The sequence below is a fragment of the Phoxinus phoxinus genome (assembly GCF_949152265.1).
Source record: "Phoxinus phoxinus genome assembly, chromosome: 24".
In the NCBI taxonomy this organism is placed as follows: Eukaryota; Metazoa; Chordata; class Actinopteri; order Cypriniformes; family Leuciscidae; genus Phoxinus; species Phoxinus phoxinus.
This window is the reverse complement of record NC_136899.1, coordinates 3,186,942-3,199,109: the sequence shown is the minus strand read 5'-3', so window position 1 is coordinate 3,199,109 and position 12,168 is coordinate 3,186,942. Positions and strand designations below refer to the sequence as shown.

General features: G+C 37.0%; 1 protein-coding gene across 5 annotated transcripts in view; it reads left to right on the top strand.

Moving 5' to 3' along the window:
* The window catches only part of ankfn1b (ankyrin repeat and fibronectin type III domain containing 1b), a 73,037-nt gene that overhangs the window by 2,258 nt on the left and 58,611 nt on the right, over nt 1–12,168 (top strand). For 2 of the 5 annotated variants that reach the window (XM_079602019.1, XM_079602018.1), the window contains exons 2-3: nt 1,393–1,457; nt 10,776–10,954. In XM_079602019.1, the coding sequence (XP_079458145.1) occupies nt 1,408–1,457; nt 10,776–10,954 (229 nt within the window). In that variant the 5' untranslated portion in view covers nt 1,393–1,407. Of the gene's footprint in view, nt 1–1,392; nt 1,458–7,194; nt 7,627–7,877; nt 8,075–10,775; nt 10,955–12,168 lie in introns of those variants that run through there. The other 3 variants (XM_079602020.1, XM_079602017.1, XM_079602021.1) reach the window with 3 other exon arrangements.

The following is a 12,168-nucleotide window of genomic DNA, read 5'->3' as shown; positions in this document are numbered from 1 at the left end:
TTAAATTCATCTCCTTCCCCAGATGTCCATTCTGTCAGTGTTTTGTGTTAAGCGACAGTAGTGGCCAAAAGGGATGTCCGGTCTACTAAAACGTACATCTTAACCCTTTATTCAAATATTATTCAAAATGCGTTAAAGATTTTATAAGCATATTCTGTAGGTGTGCTTGGAGTCGGTTGTTTTATATGTGATAATAACTCAAAGTACATGGCAAACATCATTTTTGGCCAGGAGGATGTCATACAAAGAAATGATGAACGTGCAAAAACAAGAGAGAACCAATGAAATATTAATAACTCATTGTGTTGTAGTTAATGTATGCTTTTTTCCTGTGAGCGGTTTGGTTTTCTATGTTTTTTTTGTTTGTTTTTTTGCATAGTAAAATAAAACCTGTATCTGTTGGCTTTTTTTATTATTGCCAAAATTTAAAATATTATTATTTTTTCTCGATTTTAATGTTTTAATCGAACATAAAGCAAAACTAAAAACAAACATCCCCTTTTGGCCACTACTGTATACAGCATTTATTAGTGCATTTATTTATATAAAACATATAAATTAGGGCTGTGCGATATTGAAGAAAAATGCGATATGCGATAACTCCTTAAATAATGCGATATTCGATATGCGATACGATAATGCGTAAAGTGTGTAAAATAAACTTAAATTATCTTTAAAATATATTTAAAATGATATAACCTACATGTTTCACATTCTTTTTATGACAAGAAAACATTCTTATAACTTCTGAAAGTGAACATCAGTGTTTTACTGTAGCATAAGAAGTGTTAGCCTATTTTAACATCAGTGTAAACCACAGGGTTTCAGGTTATCCTACATTTGGTTTATTTAATAAAAGATACTGAATCATAAAATATAAAAATAAAACATTGCTTAGTTTTCACTGTATGAATTAAATATATCCTGATACTTATTAAAGCTAAAAAACAACTTTGTCTTTTGTTCATGACCCCATTTATTTAAGCTGTTGCGATATGCATATTGCGATATATAGCCTACATTTGCGATATTTCGATAAATTCGATATATTGTGCAGCCCTAATGTAAATAAATATATATATATGCTTTTCATTCAGTTTCATATAAATAAATGCACTGCATTGCTATAAAATTGTGACACTATATATATGCTGTTTGGAACAGCGTGTCCAAGGTAAAATATAACAGTTTGGTTCACTGTCCCCCCCCCCCCTATCCAATATAAACATAAGTCTTCCTGTTTTTTATCATTAGAATTGTTTTGTTCAGGTTTGAAAACCAATTGTCTGCGAACAACATTTAAAGGTGAAGTGGAACAGCTCGAGTGACGTTGGCTTCCTCTTTTCCTGCGTGAACATGAACAAGCAGTCTCTTTGTGTCTCTCTCTCTCAGGATGGCTCTGGCGTGATGTTTGCAGGCTGTTATGCTGATGTATTCAGTATGGACACACTGATGGAGTAAGTCTTCACGTTTTGCATTTCATTAACACTCGCATCAATATTCATCATGTTTAAAAGCCCTAAAGACAGTCCTTGATGTACTGTGCTTTTAGAGAAGCGTTCAGACGCCTATAAATCAGCCAATATTTGGCCATATTAACAATATCAGCATTAGCTGATTTAAACAAATGCTGGTATCAGCCAAAATGTACTCTGTCTGTATCCATAAAAACAGGATTTACACTGGCTACTTTTTCTCAGGTATTCTCCAGTTTGTTAATATTCAGACCCTTTACTGAGACGCCAAATCAAGCTCAAATTGATTGACACAATAATGATGAGCAGTGGTGATTATAATTCTGTTCAACAGGAAGTGCTAATGTCATTTTGATGAAATCTTAAAGTCATTTTAAAGCCCATCACATCTTCTGGCGTCACACTGAGGCAGTGTTTTGTGAGTTGAAGCTAGTTAAGGGTAAAAATAGTGTCTTTGGCTCCTCCTACAACTCATTCATCATTGTCCCTCCCACTGCGGCCCATATGTAGATTTATTGAAGGTGGGTGTGGCCAAAAGGTGGAGCCTTATTTAAACCTGTAAGTACAATTGACCGTTCGCAAAGACCCGCCCCCCTTAGTTACTGTCGCTATGCCACTCTCATGCCACACCATGTTCTCACGCAGTGAGAAATACATTGTGGAGCAGAGAGGAGACTGACAACACACTGACAGACAGGACAGACCAGGTTACTTTTGATAACGAATTAAACAAAGTCTCACCTTTCAAATTTGGTAATTTTTTTTACGAAATATAAACAATAAATACAGTTTTGTGGCTCTTTAATGTGTCGTGACAGATCGCTGTAGAGCATCAGTTAAAGCTGCTCGTGAACCGATCATCTCTTCCTTCTAGTTCATTTATAGCATCAAATAAACATGAATGAACATCAGAAGGAATGTTGTTTTAACCGCGGAAAGGCGTCAGTACACTCCGCTTCTCAAGTTCAAATCCTCCCATGTTAATCTACTAACTCTCCTGACTGCTTTGTCCGACAAAATGGCGGATGGCGAAGTATGATTGGTCAGATCACCTGTCAATCAAGCTCCCTGCGAAGGGTCAATTGAATCATGAGAAACAAGTTTACTTTAGAAAAAGTAGGTGAAATAATACAGAGTTGTCAGACACCCTCGTTTATGCACACTGTGTCACAGCGAAGTACGCATTTTTCGGACACAGGGGAGATGTGCCTGGGGCGTACTGCTTTATTAAAACACACTGACATCTCATCTGTGCTGGTTTTGGTTCTGTTAGTGCGTATGTGAGCTGTCCTCAGAGACAGATAGACTTGACAAGCCACCATCAGAACCATCAGCATCAATAATCTGTGATTTGATTTAAAATCACCCTCGTCGCTTGCGTGCGAGAAAGAGAGCAGAAGACACTAGAGGGCAATGTTTATTCTTCACAGGGCTCCAGACTAACATCTGAGAGATGAGTTCTGGGGGGTGGGGGGATTTTTAATCATAAAGCTAATTTACTTGTAAAATTACTATTGTTTTGCATTAATAATTGCAGTAACTAATAATATTACAGCCTAGTTTCACAGACACAGATTAGGCCTTAGTTCAATTAGGGCATTTAAATAGCTTTAATAAACGTGCCTTAGAAAAAAAAAAAAACATTACTGGTGTGCATCTTGAGACAAAACAATGGCACTGACATATTTTTAAATATCTTAGTGCAAGTTGCTTTCAGTTAAAACAGCTAAAAATTGCATTAAGGCTTAAGCTTTGTCTGTGAAACATAACTGTGGGTTTATTTCTTGGGAAAATGCACAGAGATTTAGAGATTTGAAGTGCTGGAAAAAGTGTGAATCACTTGAAAATCCTTGAAAAGTGCTTGAATTTCTCTCCCAAAAGGTTGTACCAACCCTGAAATGAATAGTGTAAAAACATTAGACTATTTCTGCCACAACAATACCATGGTGACAGTTAGCGGCGCTACGTTAAATCCACCGTGAGTGTTGGTGATTTGTAGACTGAAAAGCCTTCTATAACTTGTTTGTTCATGGCACAATGTTTGGTTTAGGCTTTGTGTTGCATTGTTCGGGTCCATTTTGAAAGAAAATAATATCAGGGATATCTTTTTACTACAATAAACTATTTGTTTTTTCTCTGCCATGTTTTAAAATGTAAGTTTTATCTTAAGTATAGGCCTTTTTTCTAGTTTACACTACCGTTCAAAAGGTTGGGATTGGTATGATTTTAAAATGTTTCTGAAAGAAGTCTCTTCTACTCACCAAGGCTGCATTTATTTGATAAAAAAATACAGTAATATTGTGAAATATTATTACAATTTGAGAACCGGATAACCGTGAACCGGAAGTTGCAAACGACTTTTCTCCAGTGTTGTAACGTATTTCCAAGTGAAAGGGAATAGAGAGCCTAAGCCCCTCCCCTTCCGGTGCATCACCATGGGACCTTATTTCGGAAAAATATTGAATGGTAGTCAATGGCGAGAGACAACAAATATTTTGATCTCGTTTGAATTGTGCCCTGAATTACACATATGATGTTTGTCATTTTAAAAGATACATTTTAAAGTCAAGAAAGTCGCAGTTTGATGTAAAACTGTTGAGGTATAAGACTGAAAATACGTCATTACAAAGACTACAAACCCAAAAGGCGCACATGTGACGTCATACCTTTTTACTCAATGAATGAAGCTAACTTTACTGAAGCTAACTTTACTGAAGCTAACTTTACTGAAGCTAACTTTACTGAAGCTAACTTTACTGAAGCTAACGTTACTGAAGCTAACGTTACTGAAGCTAACTTTACTGAAGCTAACGTTACTGACGCTAACTTTACTGAAGCTAACGTCTGTCATCTATAGTCTTCCGTTATAATCGTAACGTTACGCCGTGATGCCGGAGTGTGTTGTACCAGACTGCACACACACACGAGCAACGGTTGACGTATAGTGCGAGACGAGAGATGAAGTTCATTGAGCGATTTTCACATAAAACTAAACGTTACTCTTCAGTTTTATGACAAACTGCGACTTTCTTGACTTTCATAATTATCTTTTAAATTGACAAACATCATATGTGTAATTCAGGGCACAGTTCAGACGGAATAAAAAGATAAGTTGTCTCTCGCCATTGACTACCATACATATTTTTTTCCAAAATAAGGTCCCATGAGCCGGCAGCGGAGGGGCGGGACTTAGGCTCTATATTGAACAGAGGGTTTTACTTTAGCGCTCCTCCTCTCCATCTCTGCTCATAGCAGACTGACGGTTTGAGGGGAGTGGCTAAGCGTTTTCAACCCCGTCATCAGAAAAGGAACGCAATTCCAGACCGGAAGTAACTTTTCAGACTTTGATTAAAGGTTACCACGGCAAACAATTTTTTTTCTGATTTCCTGTTGACTTTAACCATTTTATATGCAATTCAAATACAGAAATCATAAATTTAAATGTTTTTGGAGTGTACTTTGAAATAATGCTTTTTTATGTAGCACATTTCTATGATATAAGGTTTAGAATTCAAAAAATAGTGGTGAAAATTGCCTAAACATTCACCACATCTCTTATCGGTTGGACAAACATATAGTCAGTCCCTCACAGTGTGTCGTGCTGGGGTGTGTTTCCCGTACAACACCGTAACTCGTTGCTGAACTATAAGCACGATGCATCGTTGAAGAAATCACCTACAGTAGCTGGTCACGACTGTGACTCCCAAAACCGTACTGTCACAAATTTGTCATTCAACCACGCTGGTTAATGATGTCACGCAGGTTATGGATTAATAACTTCTTTTAATGAATCCGTTTGAGATCGAATTAATGCTAGATTTTTTGCTATAAATTACAGACATGGCATCTGAGGACCAATTCTCCTTTTGCTTTATTTCCAGATTCAATCATAAGCTCGTTCTTGCGTACTAGAGCACGAACGCACATGCGCACTGTTCAAAAACGGTGCTTTAAATCTCTTGAGAGACGTATATGACGTCTCTATATAAGATATTATTATAATATTAAAAGATATAGATTTAACTGAATGTCAGCTTGCTTGTTTTTCTCAAGATAAGGATTTATTTAGCCCACATGTCATGCAAACAAGAATAATGCTTCTAATAACAGGACGAGAGCTGTCGTTCCAACCACACAACTTTGCGATGCTGTTTGCGAATGTTCGTTTGAACAATGGTTTTAGGAAACACTGACTCGTTGATCTATACTGATAACGAAGAAACTTGCAACCCTAGTTGGCTGATGATGCTTTCTGGAAACACACACCTGGTCGTGATGCTCAGACAAGCATAGTATCAAATGAAATATCATTTTCATTATGCGCAGAGTTGAATGTTTGATATAAGAGTGTCAGGAAACACGATTAGAGCAGTGTAAAAAATATGACTTATCACAGCAGTGACCTAAAGCTGTATTGATTGGAGAAGCCAGGTTATGACGCATACTTGCTATTTTTGATGTTTCTCCCAAAGGTAGCGGATATCATGATCATCATCTCCATTGTTGTTACTAGCATGTATTTTTTTTTCAACCCTGTGATGTATGATATCCCTTGTCCGTGATGTTGTTCACATATCCCTGTTTGGTGTGCTAATGAACACTGGAAAGCATGAATCCAAATCTTCACCAAACCCACCAAATATTCACAATATTTGCAAAAAAAATCACCTTTTTTTAATGCAAAAAAACAAAACAAATGGGACAGATTTTTTAAAGTCACATGTTGGGAGTGAAATGAGGGTGAGTAAATAATAAGAGAATTTTAAACTAAATTACCACATTTTTTTTAAAATAATGACACTATTAACAAAAAACAGGTAAAAACCTTTGTTTAATATGTACGATTCTTGCAATGAAACCATGCAGACTTAAAGTCCAAAATGCTTTGCTTTAAGAAGCGAGAAGTGTGTGTGTGTGTGTTTGATTGCGTTTGCTTTGATAGCTGATGGTTGATTCGGCTCCCTTGATTAACTTGACCTGTACTGTACATTCTGTTACATCCATTCCCTCCATGTTCAGCTTCTAGCAGGAGAGAAAAACCGCAGACGGCAGCATAAGCAGGATTCTGCAGGGAGGGAAAGATGCCTGGACGAAGTTACATGCTAGGACACAATTAATTCTCACTGAGAGCAGCGGACACAGTCCTGTAAATCTGCCATGAATGTGCGATATATATTCGGAGAGCTGCGCTCAGTTTTGCTTGCAGCAGGCAAAAAAATGTGCCAGTCTGATGCTAACCTTTTTTTTGTGTATTTTACTTGGTATATTAATTCAGTTTTAATATCTAGCCAGCATATTAAGAGGAAAACAGTGGATCTAGTGAAGCAAACAAAAGGCAAGCGATGCTCTCCCATCCTCTGCCTGTATTGATTTTTTGAACTCCACTCTCTGAAGTGCAGCCCAAGCTGCTGTCTTTATCAAAGAGTGATTCTCACACACACGCACACACACATATACACACGCGCACACACACACATATACACACGCACACACACACATATACACACGCACACACACACACACACGCACACACACATGGATATGAAATCACTGATTCTAGCCAATATTGCCTTCTTACTCTGATACCTTTTTCATTTTTAGCCATTAATTTTTTTCCCTCCTCTGGTCTAGATGATATTTATTCTTTCAGAGCGCTCGGCACGTATTTGAGAGAGAGAGAGGGAGAGAGAGAGGGAGGCTGAGAGGGAGAGATGCTGATGATGTTGCCGCAGCACTGATGATGCTCTGGGGAGAATGCTGAAAGACACTAAACTCACACGCGCCTGTCTCTGGGAGAGACCCTGCGCCCGCAGCGCTGCTTTTAAAGGAACTTATAAGCATTGCTATTTTCAGTGTGAGAGCGAGCGATGCTCAGGTGGGCACGCGACTGCTGCTGCTCCGCGTTTGCCGATGTTCACAGGGGAATTGTGGGGATGTGAGAGGAAAGGAGAATGAGTGAATGAATTCCTCAAGTAAACAACAGCTCGTGGAAGAACATCAGAACGCGGGCGCACACGCATGCAAGGGACAGAATGGCAAGTTTCGGGAAACTTACGGATTACTTTAACCGTCGGCGTTCCAGAGATGAGCTCATGACTCGGAGGGATGCCCGTCGCAGCGGCAGTTACTGTTGCACGGTAGCCGAAGCCAGGTACTCCTAAAACTGCGGGATTTGAGAGTGTGCTTTCTAGGAAATTTGTGTGTGTCCCCTGTCTGAGATTTCCAGACTTTTATTTTGAAAACAGCTGGTATATTTAGTTAATACTCTAATAATGCTGACATATGAATTTCATGTGGCATTGCCTCAAAAAGAGATGAGAAAATTGATAAATCACCTGTAAATATAGCGGATAAAATCTTAATGATGCCTTTAATTATGTTTTTGTATATTTTGGTTAACAGTACTTGATGGGTGTAGTCCTGGAGGGTTCGAGTGCAGTCAGTTCACCTGGACATCTGGTCAGTGCCAGGACAGAACAGGGCGGGTTGAGAGAAATGAGCAGCCAATGAAATAAGAGAATCTAGAAGAGACGGGGAACTGTGATTGGCAGGGATTGAACTGAATCGTCAGGATGTTTTAGTCATGAACCTTTGAAGAGGTGTGCTTGTACATCAAATCTCTGAATGCAGTCTAGTGACTTTATTGCTCTGGTGTTTGTTTTATTTGAGCTCCGGTTATGTTGCATTTGAGTTGCATGTGATTTTATTTTAAAATTCCCTTGAAGAGTATAAGAGTAAGGGTTAGTAAGAGAGTAACTGTACAGTAAGAGTATAGATTAGAACTATAAAATGAATGTGCAGCTTCTCAGATCATTTCTGTGTCTTGGCAAATTTAAACACACTGTTTGAGACATTGTTGATCTCGTATGAAACACTAGAAGAGACGCATGTGAGATTGCCAGGGTCTTTTTCTCAAGAGAAACATCTGAGAAGCAGGAGACATAGAGGAATTAACATTCGCTCATCATTCACTCACTCTCATATCATTTCAAATTTCAAATGATTTTCTGTTTTTGAACACAAAACGAGTCATTCTGGATGTACTAATCGGTTCTTTTTATACAGAATGAAAGCGTATGGCTGGGAATTTTCATTCAGTTTTATTTATACACTATTTACTTTTATTTATATATTTTCAGTTAGTAGTTTTGTTATATACCTTTATGTGTTACTTGGTTTTTTATATTTCTAATTAGCTTTATTTTCATTTAAGTTTTAGTCATTTTAGTTAAACTTAGTTATTACATTAAGTTTTTATCTAATATTTATATTTTATTTTATCTAAGCTTTATTTCAATTGACAAACAATTTAGAATAGTTTTTTTTAACAATAACAACATTGTTATCTTCCATTCAAAGTTGCAAAATTGGAATATTGCATAAAAAATGTGTGGATAAAGCAGCATTTCCATCTCGTGTTCAAGAGAAAAAAATCGTCACTTCCTGGAAAATTGGCACAAAATATCTGTCATAAAAATGGAAGTCGCTGCAATCGGTGAAGCCACTCTGGCTCTTTATTCCTCCTTCATAAATGACTTGCGTCTCTGAGCACACAGACGAAACGTAATAAACGCTGTCATGATCTCTTGCGTTCGGTTGCTGGTGTTTGGGAACACAATCATGCGAGACGCTTCTGAGAGGGATTTAAACCAAGTCGTTCTGATGGCTCAGGCATTTCAGAACGACCAAACTAACATCTGAGATGCTGTGCGATGATTGGATAACTGGACTAATCAGCGGACCAATCAGTTTTTTGTTGCGCATCAAGGGATTTATTCTGTAAATGTGTTTTTTTATCTATGTTTTAATTTGCGCATGTCTTTTTAATCGGATAAAACAAATGTATCTGTCTCAATTGAAATGCATGATTTCTAAAAATGCACATCTTGGCGTTCGGTTCCAGCTTGTGTTTTTTTACGCAGTCTCCTAAAATGCGCATAAAAATAGGTGGATGGAAACAGTTCAATCATTTTAAAGTCTGTACTTCTGTAAGAACATATTTATGAGTAAAACATGGTATTAAATTGTAGGTCAGGGCTTGAACTGATGAAAGCCAGGTGTTTGCTGGGGTTGGAAATTGTTTTATGTGGGCCAGAGGCAGAGCAAGTTATTAAGTTTTGATAAAAGATTACGAAGAATTTTTTTAAAGAAAAGTGGAATAAGACCAGGACCATGTATTTTAAAAAAAAGTCAATGGTCTCTTAAGATTTCATGTTGTTCTGCTCTAGTTCTTAAATCTAATTTTTATTGCAGGCCTCCAAAACTTATTAGTGAATATTAATAAACTAAATTCTCTTTATTACCCTAAATTTAAATTGTCCACAATATGATCAAGAGTATCTTTATACATTTTATGAAATAAGTTGTCACATTGGTCATAATTAAAGTTTTTTTTGTAACAAAATTTATGAGAATATTTTGCTTTATAAAATAAATAGTTTATCTGGGAAAGATTAATGATAGGAAACCATATGAAGCCTTTAATATTTGATAGTGTATTTATTGGCATAGACCTCAATGAAATGCTCTGCAGCTGCTCTTCACATCTGTGCTTTAGCTTTCCTTCTTTTCTCTGTTTCTGTAGTTTTTGGGATGTTTTGTAGTGTGGTTATTGTATGTTGTTTTTATAAAATGCAGAACATATTTTTGCGCTGTTGCTTTGATTTACTTCAGTGTTTTGGATCGTAAGCTTGTTGCATAACCGAGCGCCTGTTCAGATCACAGACAGACGCCGTCACATTCTGCTGTAGAATTTCCTGAAGCCGTTTGGAATTCACTGGTCCGTCGTTGCCAGACATTCACACATGAATGCGGCCAAATCTCCACACGCTGCTACACTCCATCCTGCATGCTTGAAGAGTAATGTTTTCAGCATTACTATAACCTTTCAGATAGACCGATACAGACTAGTTCATGTAATGCATGCAAACTTTACATGCTAATTAAGACCACATGTTTCTGCTGTTTGAGATCATTTTAATCAATTTTAGTCTATACATTTGATATGGTTTTACTTATTATTAAACCATAACAATAAATAAATTGATAAACAACATAAATAAACACACTTCTTTGAACCCTCAGGAGAAAATCACATGTTAAACATAAATTTGTTTTCAGATACACAATCACACACATGCATAATGCAGTTATACAGTGTAAATCATTATACAATGAATGCAAAACATTGATTGTTCGTTCTTTTATTGTGGAGATTATTTCAGAAAATCATGTATTTTAGTGAATCGGACTGTGATAGATTATTGATCCGTTGGTTATGATTGCTTGTTTGTATTCCAGGTCGTTGGAGCGACGGCTGCAAAGGCCTCTGTTGGCCAAATCCAGAACATTACCCAGCATCCCCCAGTCCCCTGCCGCCATCCGTGTGCAGCAATCTGATAATGTTTGTGAACGACAACACCGCCCACGTGTTCCTTCCAGCCCTGGTGGTCTTGAAGCATGTACGCTGCCCCCTGCAGGTATTGCGTGTGTGTGTTTGTTTATTTATGTTTATTTGAACCGCACACCCATGAAAATCAAAACATATTTTATTAAACTCTCGGTTTTGATGATTCTGCTGTGAACTACATGAAAATATGTTCTGTTGGGTGACAACCAAAAAAACCTGAATCTCATGAAAACATATCCAGCTCACATTTCACCTTGAAATCAAAAGGAGAAATAAGAGAAATTATATATATATATTTATATTGCATGACGAACATAAAAGACAATATTTTTTTTCAATATTTTTAACTTTTAAGCAGTTTTGTTTTTAATAATTTTAATTATTCTTGTGTTGATTTAGTTTTAACTATAATCTGCATATTAAAGGTACACTATATAACATATGGCCCTCCAGTTATTAAAAAACAATAATGCATACATTTTGCTAAGGAACATTGTTTTGTTCTGTGGATGAATATGGTTTGCAGCACCTGTGTTTAGATGGAAAGGATCTCCAGCTGACTATAGCTGAAGACATAATTGTAGCTCTACACATTAATAGACAGTATTTCCTTGATAATAAATTCCAGCGCGGCACTACAGCAACCAACAAAATGACCTTTTTTCAATCGATAATGTTGAGTGATAAACGTTTACAACATTTCTAATCCCTCAGTTCTCTCCATCTCTGAAAAGCCAAGCCAATGTTGATTCTTGTTTTATTACGTGCTCTGTCGCGCTCTCGTATTGCCAACAGACTCTCCTCTGTTTTGCGTTTGTTATAAGCGGGGGATTCTCTGGAGGTTTAGCGGCTCCATGTTCAACCTTTCAACCTATGCCGCCCACTCCCACACCAGACACGCATGAAAGTAGCCGGAACAACTTTTCTCTATTTGGGGATATGACGAGACATGGGCGAGTGACGCATGTACGCAATTTCTCATGAAAACTATACCCTCGGGTCTAAAATATAAACACGTATAATAGGCTTACCATAGGGAATCAGTGTAAGACAAAAACAAATTTTGGAAGAGGGATTGATGATGTATTATTAACTCATTATTTAAATTTAGTTAATTGTAACAAAAAAGTTGCATAGTGTCCCTTTAAATAGCATTTTTTACATTACAATAATGTTTTTTGTTATTTTCTCATTACAATAATGAAATTGAATGAGCTAGAAACATACTAAAAATGTTGCAGTGCAGAAACACTTATTGGTACAAATAATAGGCTCCATTTTCTT